This window comes from Hirundo rustica, chromosome 3 (genome assembly GCF_015227805.2).
Source record: "Hirundo rustica isolate bHirRus1 chromosome 3, bHirRus1.pri.v3, whole genome shotgun sequence".
Classification (NCBI taxonomy): Eukaryota; Metazoa; Chordata; class Aves; order Passeriformes; family Hirundinidae; genus Hirundo; species Hirundo rustica.
This window is the reverse complement of record NC_053452.1, coordinates 37,839,927-37,859,221: the sequence shown is the minus strand read 5'-3', so window position 1 is coordinate 37,859,221 and position 19,295 is coordinate 37,839,927. Positions and strand designations below refer to the sequence as shown.

Sequence of the window (19,295 nt, the reverse complement as noted above, 5' to 3'; positions counted from 1 at the left end):
GCTTTGTACATGTCCACCTGTAAAAGCAAGGTGAAACCAACCATTACATAAAAATAAAAGCAAAACAAAAACCAAATAGAACACCCCCCCCCCCCCCCCCACCCCCAGTCAACCAAACAAGCAAAAGGTCACAAGCTTTCAGCAGCAGTGTTTAATTTGTGAGGAAAATTCTAACCCCACCCCAGACCTCCAGTTTAGATTATCCACCCAGGCAAGGCTCCCAAGCACAACACCTGAGATACTCTGAATAAAAAATGAATGGACTAAAGGAAAATTAGGTAATTCTCACAGCCCAGTAGCAATAAGGCAGCTTGCCAGAAGCCTTTATTTCTTCTTAAGAAAATAGAAGCGGGCTGTGGCTACACTGTACTAACCACTATACAACTAGAAGCAAATGCACAAAGCAGAATGCCTGTATTATTCCTTAGACATTAAGATTTTAGTCTTTAGGAGGTAATCTCCCCCTAAATGTGTAGATTGACATGTCGTTAGTAGTAGAACTGGTGACTGAGATATCTGCTAGTGTATTTCTTCTTTCTATCCCTTCAAGGTACTGTTTCTTTATCCTCCCATCTTCAGGCTACAAGATCCTTCATATTTTGACTGCAGCTTTTGTCCTTTCTGCCTGCCAATGGCAGTTACATGAAGTACAGGGCTCCCCTCCTGCAGCATCAGCTCGCTGCTGGTGACAGACTGAGATCATTTCAGACTTATCCCCTTTGGCCCCATAACTGAGCTTTCTTTCCTAAGGATGGATCTGTACCCACGTGCACGGCTTTCCCTCTGAACATGCTGGCAGCTGAGCACATAGAAAAAGTGAACGCTGTTACACTACTCTCCTGCCTCCCATGAATTTAAAATAATTTATTAAAACACTGACAGAGCGGCGCCTCCAGGAGTTTCCCGGCCAGCACAGAGTCGGGCAGGCTCAGCCCGCCCAGAGCGCTGCCTTCAGCATCCCTAAACGCCGCGCCCCGACCAGGGCACAGCTGCAGCCCGCGCCGCCGGGCCACGGAGCAGAGGGAGGAGCGAGACCCGCGAATTCCATGTAGTAATTGAACTGAAATGGTTTCGATTAATTAATTTTATTAATTTTATGCGGCGCCGGGAGCCCCCCGCGAAAAACCCGAACGCTCGCAAGGCATACCGGGATTTGTGGTCCCGGCCGTGGCGCGGGGTCCTTCGGGGGGGGGGAAACGCGCTCTCTCTCTGGCGCGGTTTGACCCTTCCGCCGCCCCGTCCTTCCCCCGCCCCCCGCCGGTTGCCGCGACGCCGCTGGCCGCAGCACATTCCTGCGCGAGCTGCGCGGCGGGGAGGGAGGAGTCCTTCTTCCAGGTCTGCCCGAAGTGGCGCCTGAACACAAAAATGAGATCCTTGGCTCTTCTCGGGCTCCTTTCCAACAAAATCGCTTCTTTGTCCGGCTTCGCACCCGTGTTCCACTTTAGCAATGGCGCTCCACTCGGCGGGTAGGCCGAGACTGCCGGCGACGCAGGCGGCGCCGGTCAGGCACCGGCGCGGGCGGCCCTAGAGAAGCCGGGTGAAGAGCGAGCCCGGGGGCCTGCGGCGCCGCGCTCCCCGCCCTGAGATGCCAACCCGGCAGTCGGCGGCGCAGCTGCGAGCGCGGTGCGTGGGGTTCCGGGGCTCGGGGAGAAGGGCGGGCATGGGCAGCGCAGGGAGAGGGGCTGTGGCGCCGCGGGCTCTCCCTCAGCGCACGGCGCGGGGTGAGAGTTGAGTCTCGCCCACGAGGCCGGGATGGGCCGGAGAAGGGGGGAATGGCGGGCGGTGGAGTGTGAGCACTGGTGGTGCTGAGTCCCGTTGTCGCGCAGGTCCAACCCTCGTGCCCCGCCGCAGGATGGAGTTCGAGCTCCTGGAGAACGATGTGCTGGAGTCGCTGGAAGACCTGGGGTACGCGTCCGGGGGTGAGGGTGCGGGACGCTCCCGGTGCGGGCCGGGAGCAGAGGGCGGCCCCGGCATGGGACACGGCGCCGCTGTCTGCCCCGCACAGGCGGGGCGCGGTCGCTCCGGAGGGCCGCGGCTCAGGGCAGCGCCTGGAATGGCCCGTTTTCGTCAGAGCCGCCCTCAGAGCGGGGCTGGGGATGATGTCCCAAGCCCAACGGGCAGGTTTTTAGTTGCGCCGCCTTGGCGAGCGTGTCACTTCTCCCTGCCAGCTGATCTCCTTGATTCTTGGATGCTATCGGGTCCATTGCACCTCTGTTCTGTACAGCGGCCCTAGCTGAGGGTGAGAGGGGATAAAGAGATACATCAGACAAGAAAAAAATTGTCAGGCTTCATATTTAGTGGGGGGGCGGGGGGGGGGAAGTAAAAAGACTTGCAAATGAGCAAGGGTTTTTTCTCTTTATATTTTTTAAAGTGTAATATAGTGCAGCAGACTTCTGCTGTGTAAATCTGTTACTTTGTCAGAGTCAGTAAAGGTTGTATATGTATGAAAGGGAGAGCATGGAGAACACGTTCTGCTGTAAGCTCCCGTGTCTGTAAACTGTTGAGAGTTCAGAGGACAGGCAGCTACAACTTCACTTCTGCTGCTGGTTCTATGCAAGCAGCTGTATTTACTCACATTGGCCCCATTCCCATAAATCACTTTGTGGCTAGAGTCATTATGCTCCAACAAAGATTGTATTTCCAGGCTAAGTTAGTGACTATAGTTGTAAAGCTTGACAAATAGGCTTCTGTTTTGGCAGGTATTTCTCTGACTGAAATGTGAAAAGGCAGCTCTGCCACAATGAAAATACTGTGATTGGGTTCTTTTTTCTGTCATATGTTTAAAGGGATATTAATGGCTTGAAGGGGCTGTGATTTGTGCTCCTGATTATTGCAGTTGTAGACAGAAAGTGTTGTTGATTTTTGACATAAATAAGTAAAGCAAACAGCGAAAGTATATGAACAAATAAGTTATATGACACAAAATTGTCAACAAGCGGGGAAAAAAAAAGGGAATTTGGAGAATGAAAGACATGAGACCTCAGCAGTATTGGTAACAACTGTGTCCGAAGGACTTATGATTCCTGATGTCTGGAAAGACTGGGGTGTTTAAAGCTTTATGCTTTGGCAATAGCTCTGTGGTCTTCGTGGTTCAACTTGTTTTTTCTCATCAGATATTGAAGATATTTCTAATATAGCACTTGTTTTTTTCTTACAACATTACATGTTAGAGAGCTGTTTCTTTTTGTAACTGTGCTCAAGGTGTTCAGATGGTGGCCTCTTGTCTTGTAAATCCGTTTGTTGAGCTGTTGAAAAAGCAAGCAGATGGGACAGCACGATGTTACCAAAAGAGAGCGTAGCTCTGGAACGCGTGCCATTGGCAGAAACAGGAGGAAAAAGCTGCTTGCAGTTAGGAATCTGCAAGTTGGATTACTGGCCAGATTGATGTGTAGCCGAAGTCATAATTATGAGAAATAACACACTCAAGATGTTACCTCTGTTAAACAGAAATTTTAGAAAAGGTGCCTCTAGAAGATCTGAGCAGGGACTTCAATCCCAATCCTGCCAAAGCAAACCCTTGCCATTGCTTCCTTTCTATTTTGATCTATTACTGGATGCTTCTGTTGTGAATCCCAGATGTTCCCAGGCCTACACATGTAGGACTGAAATGTCTGTGGGATGGGACTGAAACTTGCTCTAATTAGCCTCTTGAAGCATCCAGCCTGTTATGGTCGTGCTGTAGGGTTGTAGTACATTAGATTACAGCTTCCCACCAGCTGCCAGTAGATTAACTGTGTCACAAATCAAGCTGCTCTGTGATGTAAAAGTTATTTTTGAGTATGCCTTCTTCATTTTACTTGGCTGAAGTAACAGACCACAACAGTGAAGGCCAAATCCTTTGTATGTCGTATTAAGCACAGGAGCAGAGTGAGGAGAATTACATTTCAATTTGAGATTTTCTTTTATTCCTGAGGTCTGCCAAGAGTTGCCTGGGCTCATTGGATTGTTGTGATGTAGTGGGTGACTACCCGGCTGTTTCCAAGAGAGGTTTCAGTTGGTTGTGAGCACTCTTGAATGTCTTTTTCTTTTTGGGGCAGTATTTCAAAATAATACTGTACTTTTTTTTTTTTTTTTTTTTTTTTTTTTTTTTTTTTCCCTAAAATACTTAGGTAGACTCTGACTTGGGCTTCTACCTGGTTAATAAGGCAGTCTTCTCCCTACTCTTCATTCTCCCCCTGAGAGATTATCAGTTCACAGATGCCTTCAAAACAATGTTTTCTAAGATTTGGTCTATAAACTCCTGCTTTCTTATGATAGGTCTGATTTTTTGCTTATTTTGCTTATGCAAAGAACCAACTCCAGTAGTTTTTCTTCTGTATATTAAGGGAGGTTGGTTTTTCAAAGAGGATATTGTTATGCAGATCACTTTTGTAAGATTTCTATCAAAGGCTTTGGTTCATAAGGCAGCCCTTTCATACGTGATAGGAAATGACAGAAAAGATGCACTTGTTCAGCAGTAATTATCCAACATACTGGAAGGCAGTCTGTAGAGCTCCGGAGGGAATCTTTGAGACTGCAGTTGCCCTGGGTAGGTCTGTTGTCAGTAACATCTTCGGGAGATGGAGGCAGAGAAGTTGCCACTGTACATGGCAACATTTTCCAGGAGGAAACCTTGGATGGTGATACTTTGTGACACTGTCTCTTTGAAGGTAAGTTAACGTGCACACCAATTCTGAGTTTACTCCGATGTTTTCAGTGTGGTTCTTGCTAGAGCTCAGTACAGGAATCCCCATTCCAGGAGATCAGCGCTGCAGATGTGTTGTGGTTGTAGCTCTCAATATGTATACAGCATAAAATAAATCTATCAAAGGACATTGGTCACAGCAAACATTAATGAACCGTGCTTTTGTTTTACTTCTCAGTTACAAAGGGCCATTGTTAGACGACGGAGCGCTGGCTCAGGCAGTGTCTCATGGAGCCAGCTCCCCTGAGTTCACCAAACTCTGTGCTTGGCTGGTGTCTGAGTTACGGCTGTTCTGTAAACTAGAGGAAAACGTGCAGGCAACCAACAGTAAGTAGTCACAACTCCAGCACAGACATGGACTTAGTGTGTGTTCCTTCGTGCCACAGAGATTATGGCAGGCGATATCTGTTGCACCAGGGAGTGTTGTCTGCACACCGACAGATTTGGGATATTTTCCACCTCAAATTTGCCTAAGGAACAGCCAGTAGAGGTTGAAATAATAGTGGCCATCAAACAGTCTTTCTTCTGAAAACAGCTTTTTCTGTTAATTTTTCAACCATATTGATTTTTAAAGTTCCTAGGTGGATTTAGGGAAACATTAATGCTAGTGGGGTTTTTATTAGATCATGAGAACACTTTTATTTCCATGGTTCTGTTTGTTATTTTGATGTCAGTAGTACTACTGTTCAAGGTAACATTCTCATGACCACTTTTTCTTTTTGCTGCTAGTTCCCTTAACTCTGTGCTTGCTAAAAATTTTTTCCTCTTCCTGGAACACTCTGAGAAAGAGCCTGAAAATGATTGTTTGTTTTTCGTTTTGCTGGATGAAGCGAAATGTAGCTTTCAAAGAAGAAGTTACTTTTTTTGTCATGACATTCTACAGATTAAATTGGCATGATAACCCATATTCCTGAATATCTGATACATTAACTCTTAATGCCTTTATGAGCTCAGCTTTGTATTTACTCAGTGGCCAAAGGTTGCTGCCTTTTACCTCAGCATCTGTTACTTTCCTTTCTCTCTGTTTATGACATGGTCATTTGTTCTTCTTTCAATGTATTTCACATTCTTTCTCTGTAACAATCCATTATCTAATGTAATAAGACATTATTACATGGGTGAGATAATGGATTGTTACAGAGAAAGAATGTGAAATACATGACCATTCTAGTAGTATAAGATTCCTGTTCTATGTTTTGTGTAAAAATACAATCCAGAAGTATTCCAACACCTATTTCAAATTCTCTAAACACAGTGCTATAAACATGCTGGAGTACTGTCAGGTCTTACCTTTGTTTTGTATGTCTTGAGTTTGGGAATAGCAGACATTTGGGGTTGAAGTCTCTTTCCAAAAGATAAAAAAATGTTACTTCTCCTGACTTTTTTTTTTAGCTAACAAATTCTGATTAGTTTCAGTAGTTTTTGACAGAAATCAGTCAAAAGGTTTGGTTTACATGACTTAATTATTTTTAAAGGATATATTGATATGAAATAAAATCAGTTGACAAATGTGAGCTTACAGAGAGAAGTAATAGAAAAACAAAAAAGGAGAACTCATAAGCCATATTTATTATTCACGACTTTTTCATAACCATCTGATACATTTGTAATGGAAAGAGATAATTGATATTTAAAATAATGCCTGTAAAATTTATGTTTTTGATGTCCCCTTTCATTGTAGAAGTTGCCAGTGCCTGTCTGTTGTAGCTTGGAAAAGCTGTCAATGAAACATAATTTTATATTAATGAAGCATGTCTTGATTTCAAATAGGTTGTGCTGTGTCCTGTAGGAACCCAAGAAATGCACTTGGCCTCCATTATAAACAGGTCTTAATATTAAATAGCAACTTGAGCAAAAGATTTTTTTTTTTTTGAGTAGCTAATTCATTCTCATCATAGCCCCATATATATCAGCAGTGAACGAATTATTATTCTTTTCTTTCTAAGGTCCAAATGAAGCAGAAGAATTTCAGCTTGAAATGAGTGGGTTGCTGTCTGAAATGAACTGTCCATATGTGTCATTGACATCAGGAGATGTGACAAAACGCCTTCATAATCAAAAGAACTGTCTCTTGCTGCTTAGTAAGTTAAAAGGGTGCTTGCAAACAAATCAGGTTTTCTGCAAGATTCATAATGTTTCTTACACCTAATGAGATACTGTTTTGTTTACCACAACGTAGTTACCTAAAAATATGCATTATTTTTTCTGCAGTTTACAGTGTCAGAGTATTGTACTTCTGCGTTTACCAGTCAATATGTAGCCAGGATATGATGGAAAATATTCTGAGTGTTAACCTTTTTTGCATTCATGAGCAAAAAGCCTCTCCTGTTACCTCTCAAAAGGCACAACAAAGAGGGAATTATTTGAAGACTTCTGCCAGAATTCAGCCACTGAACTCTACTTACTGTGGTTGTAAAAATGACCATTAACATCAGACACATCATAATCTTAGAGGCTCCCAGTGTGATGACCTGCAAGGTGCAACAAAACTTGCATTTTCCTACACTGACAGCAGTCAGAATGGTTAGGAAAGAGAGAATGTTTTATCCCTGCTTCCAGTTCTTTTGATCATCATCCTTAGTACATAGCTTTGCTGTTGCTTTCTGCTGGTTGAGAGGAAATTAACATTAGCAATGGTGATGTCTTCCCTTTACCACCCATTAGATCTCAGTAGCTAAATTGGGGTTTTTTTCTGCTTATGAAATGTTAGAGGAGAAGAAATAGTGCTTGAATTTGTGAAAGGTGTGTGATATTAATTCACATTATAATAAAAAAAAATACAAGCTTTAGAGTTAGAAATTGTAGTACTAATTTTAATCTAATTTTAAATTCAAGATGAGTTAATGTTTTATTTGCTTCCTCAGTTCCTGCTGATTTTTTAGCTTTTCAAAACAAATTTAGTTCTGCCATCATCTGAGATGCAAGAAATTAATTACAGAGTAGGAGAAAGATGATTAAACTTAATCTGAATATTTTTAGTATGTTAAAAAATGTCAGATGAAGTGAGGTAATTGATGCATTTAAAATAGTTTGTAGCTCAATCTCCCCTTCAGCTTGTCTTCTGTAAGCCAAGCTATTCAATAAATTTGGCTTGTCTGTGACACACCGTTTATCCCAGAGGTCCTTTGGGATGTACATTTTGGTAATATAAGGCTGTGCTCAGGAGCTGAGCTCTGGTGTCCCATCTGGCAGGAATGCCATGTTTACTGTCAAATGTGAAATTGCAGTAGTGCCAGACTCCTTTTTTGTGTACCACCGTAGTTGCACAGCTTTCTTTAGCTGTGTTAAGTGAACTTATTAGGTATCCTGTTGCATGTGAGCCATAAAATTAGGTTTTTTCAGGAGAAAGAGGATAACCCTCTGTAATGAAATGCCAGGGTATTTTACATTTTAATGAAATACAGTACAGTTTATGTTACTTGTAAGATGTTGCAGTGTTGCTGGGAGAGGAGAGCACCAAACAAGCGCAAGTATTTAGAATTGATTGTCTTAATGTGCAGCATCACTAGAATACAATGTTAGGTGCTGGCATCTGCAAAAACAGAAAGTACAAGAGTTTCAGGCTGGTTTAGAAGAGGTGTGCAGAAAAGAATCCCTATCTGAAGAACATTTGTCTTAGTGATAGGCTTAAAAATTTCTGTCATTGTCAGGGGAGGTTGAAGATAGCTTACATGTGGTCTCTAAATCTTTGAAACAAAATTCTCCTGCTAGTGTCTTTTTCAGGAGGCCTGAAAAGAGTGTAAATAATTGAAAGTTCAATGTAAGAAAAACCTGTATAAAGTGTTGCTGAAAGAACTTACGGAGGATGCTTCACTGCTTTACATATTCTAAGAAATTTTTTATTCATAAGGTATTCTGTGTTTTTAGCAGAAGACATTCTAGAGATCATTAAAATGCTGTGGTTTTTTCTTTATATTTTTATCTGTCCCAGTTTTAGAAATAATAATCTTCTTTTGTATAGTCCTGAGTTTACTTCTGTGCTCACAAGTGTGTCTGCAATATCAATTTTTCTTATTTTTAGAAGTGTTTATGTACATTGTTGCTATGGTCACTCACTATGATTAATGAGAAGTATTCTTAAACCTGTGCATTTTATAAAAAGCCTTAAAGTTGTGACACCTGCAAACAAAGGCTGTTTACATCACTGTAAATGACACCAGATGCTGGAATTCTGGGCATATACCATGTTCAGAAATTGTGATTTTTGATTTTTCTCTTTTTGTTTAATAAAGGAGTTACAAAGTAATGGTAGGCTCTTACAGTTCTGAGAGAACTGAGTTTTCTGCAGAAAACTTCAGCCATTCTAACTTCTATTTCATCAGTTACTGCCTTCCTTTCTGAAGTTATTGTAAACATGAATTCTCAAGAACGTTTCTAAGAGGGATTATTTTTCCACTCTGCATTTTGCATGGGGAAAAAAATAGAGGAGATTCATCCAGCATTTCATGTCTCTCTACTTGTTTCCTTTCTTGTTCCCTAGAGCCTCAAGAAGTACTTATTTGTCTACACTGAAATGCACATACTTGTTTCCATGCTCCTAGTTTCCTGTCTTTACTGGGCAAAACCTGAAGGAGAAGAGCTGTGCTGGAATCATAGGGATTTTTTCCAAGCTTTCATTGGTTGTACTAAACCTGTCCTCTGTTTGTTGTGTTTCTAGCACTGAACTCGGTAATTGTAAATATGAGTGTTCTGTAGGTACAGAATTTCTATCCCTCACTCTGGCTAAACAGTCCATTGGCACATCTGTTGGTTGTAAGCACTTGAGTTTTCACTGGCTCGAAAACAATTTAACTCTGCTATATCTGATGGTCCAATCTAATTTTTCTTACCCCAGCATACCTCATCTCAGAACTGGAAGCTGCCAGAATGCTGTGTGTGAATGCTCCTCCTAAAAAAGCCCAGGAAGGAGGAGGCAGCGAAGTCTTTCAGGAGCTAAAAGGCATCTGTATTGCTTTAGGCATGTCCAAGCCTCCCGCCAACATAACCATGTTCCAGTTCTTCAGCGGAATTGAAAAAAAAGTAAGATCCAAAGGAGGAAAAATTGGAATATTTATGATATTTTTTGATGGAAAATAGTTCTGCTACATGGGTGAGATTTGCCTCCTGTGAAACTCCAGTTTTGAATTGTGAAGGAGAGTTAATGTGTTTTGCTGTGTATGCAACGAGTCAGAATTCTGAAAATTATTTTAAAGGCTTTTTCCATGCCGAGGCATGAGGTCAGGGACTGCTGCTATCATCGCCTTGTGGGGTGACTGCTCTAGGTTTTAATGCCATCACTTGTTACAGAAGACAGAAGATGCTCGGCTTAGGCCTCAGGAAGAAGGTTAAAGGGAAATGTTTTTCAAGAATTACACCTAAACAAATGGGAACCTAATGTTTTAAAGATATTTTTGTTGAAAGGTGATGTAACTAAAGTAGAACTTAACACCTTTTCCCTAAGCCTTCATCAACTCTTGTGATTCCATTTATTTTTATTCCTTCATGTGTGTGTTCTCCAGGCTGTTGTGACTTAAAAAAAAAAATAAAAATTTACTTTTATAAATCAGAGAAATTAAATGGAATGGACTGTCCAGTGAACAGAGCAAGGGTTGGGGACAGAAATCTTTTAGGTCACATTTAGTGACTTAATTTGTGAGACAGGGGAGAGCAGAACAGCAGAAGACAAGCCTTGATAACTTTAAAGAACAGATATGGGTCCCTTCCAATGCAGACTAATTGTGATTACAAAGCTCCCCAAAACACTTTCAGAGTTTGGCACACCTTTTAGTTGCGTTTTACCTAAACAAAGCCAAGAAACTGAAAACAGTGTTTTGTTTCTATGCAAGATACCAGTTTGGTTTGACCTGTTTGAGGACAGGAGGTTGGTTTTCCATCAGAAGTCCAAGGTGTAGAATGGAAGCAGTTTGTTTTCTGGCTTTGGAATTATTATGGGCACTACACAGACACATAAGAAATGCTGTGCTTCTATTTTATATAAAAAGCAGAAAATACTCATAATAATGGACAATGCTAGGAAGCTTTGCTGTTGAAAGAGGTTCTCTAAAAATACAGACTATAAAGTAGATTAAAATCCTTTTAATCTGGGAATTCTGTTGTTTTCCTAACATGCTTCTCTTTTACATTGTCTGCTAAGGTTAAATGACTATTGGCCCAATGACTTACATAAACCTCCCTCCTTAACTGTCCTTACAGCATAATGAAATACAATCAAGAACTTCTAACCTACAGTTTTAGCAGAAATTGTATATAACTAGTGTTTATAGTCCAAATACTTCACGTTAGCAGTATTTGAGAATGAGAAAGTAAAGCTGACTAATGATTGACATCACAGTGCACTTGTTTTTAAAAAGTGGGTCTTAGAATGGTAATATTGTAACTTAATGTATGAAAATCAAGATTTTTCCTCACACATGTGTAGTACAATTTGGAGGAGGACCTATTTGTAGTTCACTCTCTTTGTTAATGATCCACCACATTAAAAAAAGGAACTGATACTTGACTGCACTGCCTCTACTATTTGAAAACACTTAGGTTTAAAATCCTAAATAAGTTTGGCTCAGTACCATTGGAAAACCAGATCCCTGAATGTGTTAGATCACATGCTGGAATGAACAGGTTGGCATTTTTTTTTTCCAAACTACTTTGGAAGTTTTTGTCGCTGCTACTTCATTTCTTCCCCCTTGAAGTCCTAAGAAATTTTCAGGTGGGATAGATAATTTGTGCCCAAACTCCTAAAATGCAAGTTAGAGTTAAAATTTCATATTAAATACTTTCCTCCTCTCATTTGTGAGGAGGGATCCTTCTTTGGGTCGTGTTATATTTCCCATAGCCTTAATATAAGGTTTTATTATACAAATATGGGATTTTTTCTGGATTAAAGAGATGATGTGTAGAATAATCCCTCTGGGTTCAAGAGCAGCAGTACCTCATGGTGTCTTTGTTTTAACTGTAGATCTCTTCTACAGTCCCTTCTCTTAATTTTTAAATTATTATAGCTGAGACTACCAAAAACAGTTGCTTTCCAAAAGAAGTGTGCTTAGCTCTCTGTTCCAGAGAAAATAATTTGATATTGGAGGTTGCTGTGTCATGCCTTTTACTGTCCTATAGTCCTCTCCTTTAATTTGAATCTTGAAAAACTGATTTTTTTAGCCAAAGCTTATATTTTTATGTCTCCTAACAGCTGAAGGAAACTCTAGCAAAGGTTCCACCTAATCACGTTGGAAAACCTTTATTAAAGAAACAACTGGGACCTGCTCACTGGGTGAGTAGTTGAAGGTATTAGAGCCCATTTCCCTCTTTGAAGTATACCAAGTATTGATCTTGATTATGTGTGTTGCAAAAATAATTTTTCTCTTTCTGAAGAGAAGAATATAATTTCTTGCAGTATAATGTATATGTTGGTGCAATAAATATACAGCAGCTGGTAAGATCTTGCATGAATCGCTAGGTCCAGATGCTGGCTAAACTTTTCCAGAATGAGAGATCTACAATGGTGGTGCTGACCAGCATGCTTGTGTAGTAGTTTAAACCTTCCTCTCCTGCCCTTTGCCAGCACTGTCTGTGTGACCTAGCCCTGCTGAGATGGTGTCATGTCTGCTTCTGGGACTTCTTTTCAGCTAAACTGTGGGTCTGTTCATAGTGTCCCCCTCTTTTTCTCATTTGAAGTGGTCTGCTTCCTTCATAGCCTCTTCAAGAGGCAGTGAGTATTCAGGTAGGAGCTGGGAGAGACATTGTACACCCAGGCTGTGGAGCCATGATCTTCTCCAGCTGGGATTTGTCACCTGCTGTACTGGGAGCACAGTGCCCGGCTTAATCCCTGCTGCTGCACCAAGCTCAAAGCTATGGCTGCTGCAGCAAGACTTCAGCTCTCTCTTGTCTCTCTTGCTTAAGGCTGAAGCACATCTCCCAGCAGTCTGCTTCCTTCAGTGCTCGTGTTGAGACTGAAAGTGGGCCCTGCTGCCCTCCCCCCCAGCCAGGCCTCTTTAAATACATCTATGATTTCCCTAAAGGTGCATTTCTCAGCTGCTGCTGCTCTAAGTAAGCCAGGTCTGCTTACCAGGTGTTTCTCGTGATGACTTTTTCCTATAGGGCACTTTGTTGTTTTGCCTGTAGGCAGATTGTGCATTAATCAAGATCCTCTTACAGTACTGTGCTTACTTTTAGTCCTTTATCTTTGCTCTATCTTTGTCCTTAAGCTTACTACTTTTTAAGAAGGCACGGATGTCCTGTCTCTTAGGAGATGCCCTTGCTTAAGCTTGTTGCCTGTAGTATCTTCTCACCTTTGCTTCTCTGTCCTGGTGGATGTTGAGAAATGCCTCAGCAAGTGTGTGCAGTTTTTGTGCTGTTAAAAATTTTAGAAGGCTGAACATGAGCCATGGAAGCTTCAGGAAAATAGCATCTGTAGGCCCAGCTTGTCTGTGAGTCCATTTGACAAGGTAGATAATTGCAGTCTTAAGCTTTTCATAGTATCTCTCTGTCATACTCTCTTCCATCCGTGTAGTTCATTAAGTAGAAACACTTTAATCTATAAATTATGTTTGCAAATTTTTGTTTCAGGAAAAAATTGAAGCAATTAATCAAGCCATAGTCAACGAATACGAAGTCCGAAGAAAACTGTTAGTCAAACGTTTGGATGTTACTGTGCAATCCTTCGGCTGGTCAGACAGAGCTAAGGTACAAACAACTTGCTGGGAAGTCCTGGTTGTTGGTAACCCTTTATAATAAGTATCTCTGGAAAACTGCATCATTTTTTTGTCCTTCATGAGTCAAAAATAATCATAGGAATTGTCTGGTTTTGTTTTCTAAAGAAGCTTATGACAATGGAAGATGGTTAAAAAATATTTTACTTAAAACTGATTTGTTGGATTGTAATTCAGTCTGTAAAATGAGAAGTCAGACTGTGTAACTACACACCAAAGCCGCCGAAAAAAGTGGAGATTACTGATCCAACCATGGATCAATACCAAGAGTACTATGTGAGCCATTAAGTGCTGTGTCTTGTGTGATGGTAGAAAAGCATCTTCCTGTTGACCAGCCCTTATCTTACTTTGTGCTGTCCACAGCCATCAGATTTCCTTAACTCAAAGTGCGTCTGCAGTCACAACTCCACAGATGCATGTGAGAAAAGCTGCTAAGGCACTACTTGTTCTTATCTCATAGACAGGGTAATGCTCTGTGTGCTTCTTTTGTCTTTGAACCTGTGACATGAGGTCTTTTCTCCCCTGAGTATGTGATACTTATTCTGCTTTTAGAAATAATTACATGGTTTCCCTATTTCTTATGTCTCAGAAAGAAATTACAGGATTTAAAAAAAAAAAAAGTACATATAATTTATTTTCCAGGACTAGACCAGATCTGCTAACTTGGTGTTAAGTATGCTGCTGACAGTATTTGAGACTGAGTTATTAGTGCTGGACTGTGACACATAGAGTCATTGGGTGTTTTTTCTTAATAAGTGGTTTTTTTAAAAAGCAGCCATATTTTAATAATGAACTGTGACCTGTCCCATTTTCTGTTTCATCATCTGAGTAGGATGTCTACTGGTGTACTCTCTGTGAAACCTTGAATTCTTCAGGCTTTTTAGTAGGTGACTGAAGAACTAGCTGAGTGTTTAAGTATTTTAATATTGAATAAAAATGAGCAAAAATGTGAATTATGTTTAAAAAACAGGGCTTTCTAGTTATGTTAGAGCTTTGGCAGCTTTATCTGTGTGGTTTTGGTTTTTTCCTAGGAATTCTCAGAAAGTTTTGAACTTGACTACCTACACAGAATATTTTCACAAAACCCACAAAATGCGTATATTCATTTATATCTATTAAAATGCAAATATTTTTTAGAAGCATAACAGTACAAATTTGGAGAGTATTGCCGTACTATTCCAGACATACAATACAATTTGTTTTAGCAGCAACTTTTTAGCAAGATGTTAATTTTCTTTTTTATTTGAAAAGTATTAGAGTACAGTAGCATGACAAAATAGCTACTTCTCCAGATACGTGGAAACACCAGGGGAAAAAACCCCTTGCAGTCTATTACTAGGGATTTTTTAAAGTTAAAATTTCAAGTTTTACCTAAAATAGTATCATAGTACCAAAATATTGTGCTCAGAGCTCAGTCAGACATACCAGGGAAAAGCACAGTAGTATTCTGGTGAATACTTTTGCTTCTCCTACCTTTAGCCAGTGTCATATTCCAGTTTTCTGCCTTTGGATGGAAAATAAGATTTTAGGATTTTAAAATGTGCTTCTAAGTTTTTGCACCGTTAAGATGTGTTGGAAAACCTTGTTTGCCTGTCCCCACTGCCATCATCTGCATTCAGATGACAATCTGGTTTATCCTAACTGCATCACACACTATACTCTGTTGATGGCTGAAGAGAGATGTAACTTGTGTAGTAACTCCTGTGTGGTAGCACAGATTTGTCCTGTGTTTCAGCTGGAAAACTTTCAAGGTGTTCAAAAAAGCCAGAATGGTTAATGCTGGAAGGCAGTAGAGGAAGAGCCATTGTACACAGGGCAAAGTTGAGTGTAGGATCTCATTTCTAGCTCTGCCAGTCCCTCCTGGTGCCTCGTCTTTGTGAAGAAGCTGACTGGAATGAAGAGTGGAAAGAGTTAACACGACCTTTTTGCTGATGAGTGTTGGTGATGGGGTGATCTGGCCCAGCTGAAACGGGGACAAGTCAGGGTGAAGGCACAGAAACAGTTGTGTTTCACTCTCAGTATCTTCTGGATTCTAGCAGTAATTCATATAACTATATGGCACACTTCTATTCTGTTTGCCTGGAAGTAATACAGTCTGTATGTATATATTGTTAAAATTGTCAGCTCATTGGTGTCTTGGCATTTCAGTCAAAATTGTATTTCCTATTTACTTAAGAAATTAATGTGACTCCATTTTATTTGTGTAATCCTCAGGTATAAAGTGTTTCTCGCTGATTTTGTATTAACTTTTTGTTCTATTTACAGTAGTGGCTTGTTACTCAGTGCTGATTTGATTCTTGTGATGAGATGTCCCCTTGCTTTAACTGACTGGGTTTTATTTTTCTTTGCTCCAACAGAGTCAAACAGAAAAACTGGCTAAAGTCTACCAGCCCAAACGTGCCCTCTTATCTACCAAGTGCACTATATCAATTGCAAATCTCTTGGCAGCTCGGCAGGATCTGTCAAAGATTATGAGAACAAGCAGCGGGTCCATCCGAGAGAAGACTGCATGTGCCATTAATAAGGTACCTTGGGTGACAAACAGCTTGTTCTTTTAGGAATATTTAAGTAACTTGAATGTAGTAATAAATCCTGTGGCTTTTTGGGATTGTAAGTGGAATTTGGAAATAAAGGATAAGAAACTTGGCCTTTATTTATTCCAGATAATGCATCAGTAGATTATGGATAGTGCAGTTTCAGTTGTTGAGCTTCGCAGTGTCCTTCTTTGGGGCAGTAAAAATTGCTAAAGTACCTTGGATTACTTTCAGTGGGAGTAGGTCTGCTCTGTCCTACCAGAATTACTGAAGCCATTACCTTCCTGCTACCTGAATTCTGTCACCATGTCTAAAATAACACCTATATAGTAACTGTGTTTCTGGTCTGTGTAAATAGAACGTACTAAGATCACAAGGCAAGGATCCCACAAATTAAATTGCCCTGGGTGCACTCATCGATTGCAGTCAAGTGTGTAGTTCTAGTAATGACATTGTAGAAACATGACTTAGGCTAAACAATTTGCCTTGTTTCAAAAATTATGATTTTACAAGAGTAATAGGCTCACAAAAGTATATGTGCTGAACTTGCTGCTCAATAGCTATGTACAGCAGCTTACTTGGTGCTTTAAAATAAGTGGGATAAGTGCATGCTCTTCTACCTTCTGAGTACCAACTATACCTCAGGTAAAGTTCTAATTAATTTAGGAAAGAGTAGTGGTGTGCTGATTTGGCCACAGCTCATCCAATCCAAATAATTTCTGCACCTTTTTGGTGTTGTTGGCGTGTAGGAAATTGAGTAGTAAGACAGGTTGACTCCATTATCAGACTGTATGTAGGTTTTAGTAGGAATGCAGTACTGCCCTGCTGCTGATGCATGATCTGTTATCTTCTTTCCATTATCAATATTAAATGTTTTCCAAGACAGTAGTATGAAAATAGCAAAGTAGCCTACTTGCGTTGAAGTTCCTTTGTTATATTGTTTCAAAATTCCAAGCAGTACAAATGTCCCGTTTTGCCTTGCTAAATTTTTAAGGGCACGCCATTCTTAGACAGCTAAAGACCTCGAGAGTCTGGCTCCACTCTGATCAGTGCTGTCTCACTCCTGTCTGTTGTTACGTTTGTGCATATCCTCACTGAAAAATAGATTTTTTTTTACCTTTTATTTACCAAGTCAATGGTTTCTACAGCAACTCAGAACACTAGTTAGGAGAGAGACGGTGTGGCATTGTACTTGTGCTTATTTGGGTTTAGCGCTCTGCACTGATAAAGAGTTAAGTGAAAGGCTGTGTTGGTGCTGCCCATGGCGATGTGCCTGTTGTTTGAACACAAAGCACAGGTCTCCTGACTTGTCTTCTTAGCAGCGCTTCAAGTACTAGATAATCCCTGCTTAACTTTTATTTACTGGAGACAGAGGTCTGTCATTCAAACACACAAAATTTGCCTCTGGATGTAAAAACCATGGAGTGGGTGCTGTCTGTGGTGTGTCTCAGTAAATGTGACTCTTGTGTGAGGTGTCACAACTCCTGTGACAGTTTTCCATCTCCCTTTGCAGGTGCTGATGGGCAGAGTGCCTGACAGAGGAGGAAGGCCCAATGAAATTGAACCTCCACCTCCTGAGATGCCACCGTGGCAGAAGAGACCAGAGGGTGGCTCGCAGCAAGGCGGCGGCAGAGGAGGAAGAGGTGGCTACGACTCTTCCTATGGAGGGCGGGGAGGTTATGACCATGGGGGCCACGACCGAGGAGGAAGAGGAGGCTATGACTCGTCATATGGAGGGCGAGGAGGTCACGAACAAGGAAGCCATGATCGAGGGGGACGAGGAGGACGCGGTGGTTATGATCATGGTGGCAGAGGAAGAGGAAACAAGCTTCAAGGAGGCTGGACAGATGGTGGAAGTGGTGGCTACCAGGATGGCAGCTACAGGGAGAGCAACTACAGAGATGCAGGTTTTCAAACAGGTGGCTATCATGGTGGTGGTGGCTACCAAGGAGGAGGCTATGGTGGCTACCAGTCGTCTTCTTATTCTGGAAGTGGCTACCAAGGGGGTGGTGGTGGCGGTGGCTACCAGCAAGACAACAGATACCAAGATGGTGGGTCCCACAGTGACCGAGGGGGTGTGCGTGGAGGAGGGAGGGGTGGCCGTGGTGGTCGCGGTGGCCGAGGTCAAGGAGGTGGCTGGGGGGGCAGAGGTGGACAGAACTTTAATCAAGGAGGGCAGTTTGAGCAGCACTTCCAGCATGGAGGTTATCAGTATAATCAATCTGGCTTTGGACAAGGAAGACACTTCACCAGCTGAGGCTGCTAAAAATTTACACTTCAGCAGAGCTCACGTAATAGAAACTTGGTTTCAGAGGCCTGACTTAAATGCTGCTTGAATTAGTACAGGTTTGTACACAGCAGGTAGAATCTCTTTGGGTGGGACGTTCTGCATAGAGCACAGCACAACTTCGTGTAGACCTCTCCTCCCCACCCACTTCTGCCTGTCTGAATGAAAGACATTGTCACTACCCCCTGCACCCTAAACATCAACTAATAGCCATGCTTTTTGGATGTTGGACTGGTTCCCTTTGCTCAAAACGCTTTTGTTCTAAATGTGCCTGCTGTCTTTGCCTTCTATTTTGATTTGGAGAAATACCAAGACCTGTCAAATTTTTCTGTTGTAGTACACAGCAGAACTTCTGCATTTTTTTCCCCCAAATAATTGCTGAGTTACATGTTCTAAACCAGTCTGGAGCGTTGCTTTTCGGCTTGCTGACCTCTTGTTTCGGTCACGATGACGTTAGAGCGTGTGCGTGCACGCACAGGGATCTCTGACAGACGGGGTTTGTGTTACCTGAGCTCTGCTGCGGATGCCATGTTCAGTAGCCTTATCTCCCGCTAAACAGCGTTTTCCCACCCGCTCAACTCTGACGACTGACCACCGCCAAAATCTGCAAAGATCATTTCAAACTAAGCTAAATTGTGAACCGATAGTGTGTGTAGGGCTGTAGTTAGGTGTAGCAATTCAAACTGACCTGCATCCATCCAAAACAAGTTGCTCCTCCTCGAAACCTAATTTTTACTTGAAATCAGCTAGAAGAAATGACAAACTGAAGTTTATTTTATTTGCAAGTTAATACCACTGGCTCAGCAAATCTAGGGCAATTTGTTTTGGGGGTTGTCTTTTTAAAGAAATGCACTACGGCCTGGGAAGATTAGTTCCTGCCTGGAGGAAGCCCTTTTATTATTGCTGCAGAAAACAAAACCTGGCTGAGTTTGGTGTTCTGATGTTTGGGGTTTTTTTTTCTTTACTGAAAGCCACATAATGCTTCTTGCTGGGTTTTTTGTGTACATAAACATTGTCAAAAAGCTGTGAAAGAAAATGGCTGAAGGTGTGCTGTTGTATAAAAGGTGAGCAATAAAAGTATCTGTATGTTC

The 19,295-nt window shown here is 41.5% G+C and overlaps 1 protein-coding gene across 2 annotated transcripts; it reads left to right on the top strand.

Moving 5' to 3' along the window:
- Positions 1-1,548: 1,548 nt before the first annotated feature.
- On the top strand, positions 1,549-19,295 carry FAM98A (family with sequence similarity 98 member A). Of its 2 annotated transcripts, none has more exons than XM_040059476.2 (9): positions 1,549-1,623; positions 1,827-1,905; positions 4,863-5,011; positions 6,631-6,765; positions 9,519-9,703; positions 11,865-11,945; positions 13,241-13,357; positions 15,741-15,908; positions 17,431-19,295. In XM_040059476.2, exons 2-9 carry the CDS (start codon positions 1,853-1,855, stop codon positions 18,172-18,174), a joined length of 1,632 nt encoding a protein of 543 aa, XP_039915410.1. In that variant the 5' UTR covers positions 1,549-1,623; positions 1,827-1,852; the 3' UTR covers positions 18,175-19,295. The 2 variants fall into 2 exon arrangements, with proteins under 2 accessions (XP_039915410.1, XP_039915409.1); XM_040059475.2 differs by lacking the exon at positions 1,549-1,623 and adding an exon at positions 1,642-1,721.

Bases quoted from the DNA above. Each gene is read 5' to 3' on its own strand.
- FAM98A (XM_040059475.2), top strand. From the start codon at position 1,661: ATGGGCAGCGCAGGGAGAGGGGCTGTGGCGCCGCGGGCTCTCCCTCAG. The intron at 11,946-13,240 runs GTGAGTAGTTGA...TTTTTGTTTCAG, and splicing joins AACTGGGACCTGCTCACTGG to GAAAAAATTGAAGCAATTAA. The intron at 15,909-17,430 runs GTACCTTGGGTG...CTCCCTTTGCAG, and splicing joins CTGCATGTGCCATTAATAAG to GTGCTGATGGGCAGAGTGCC.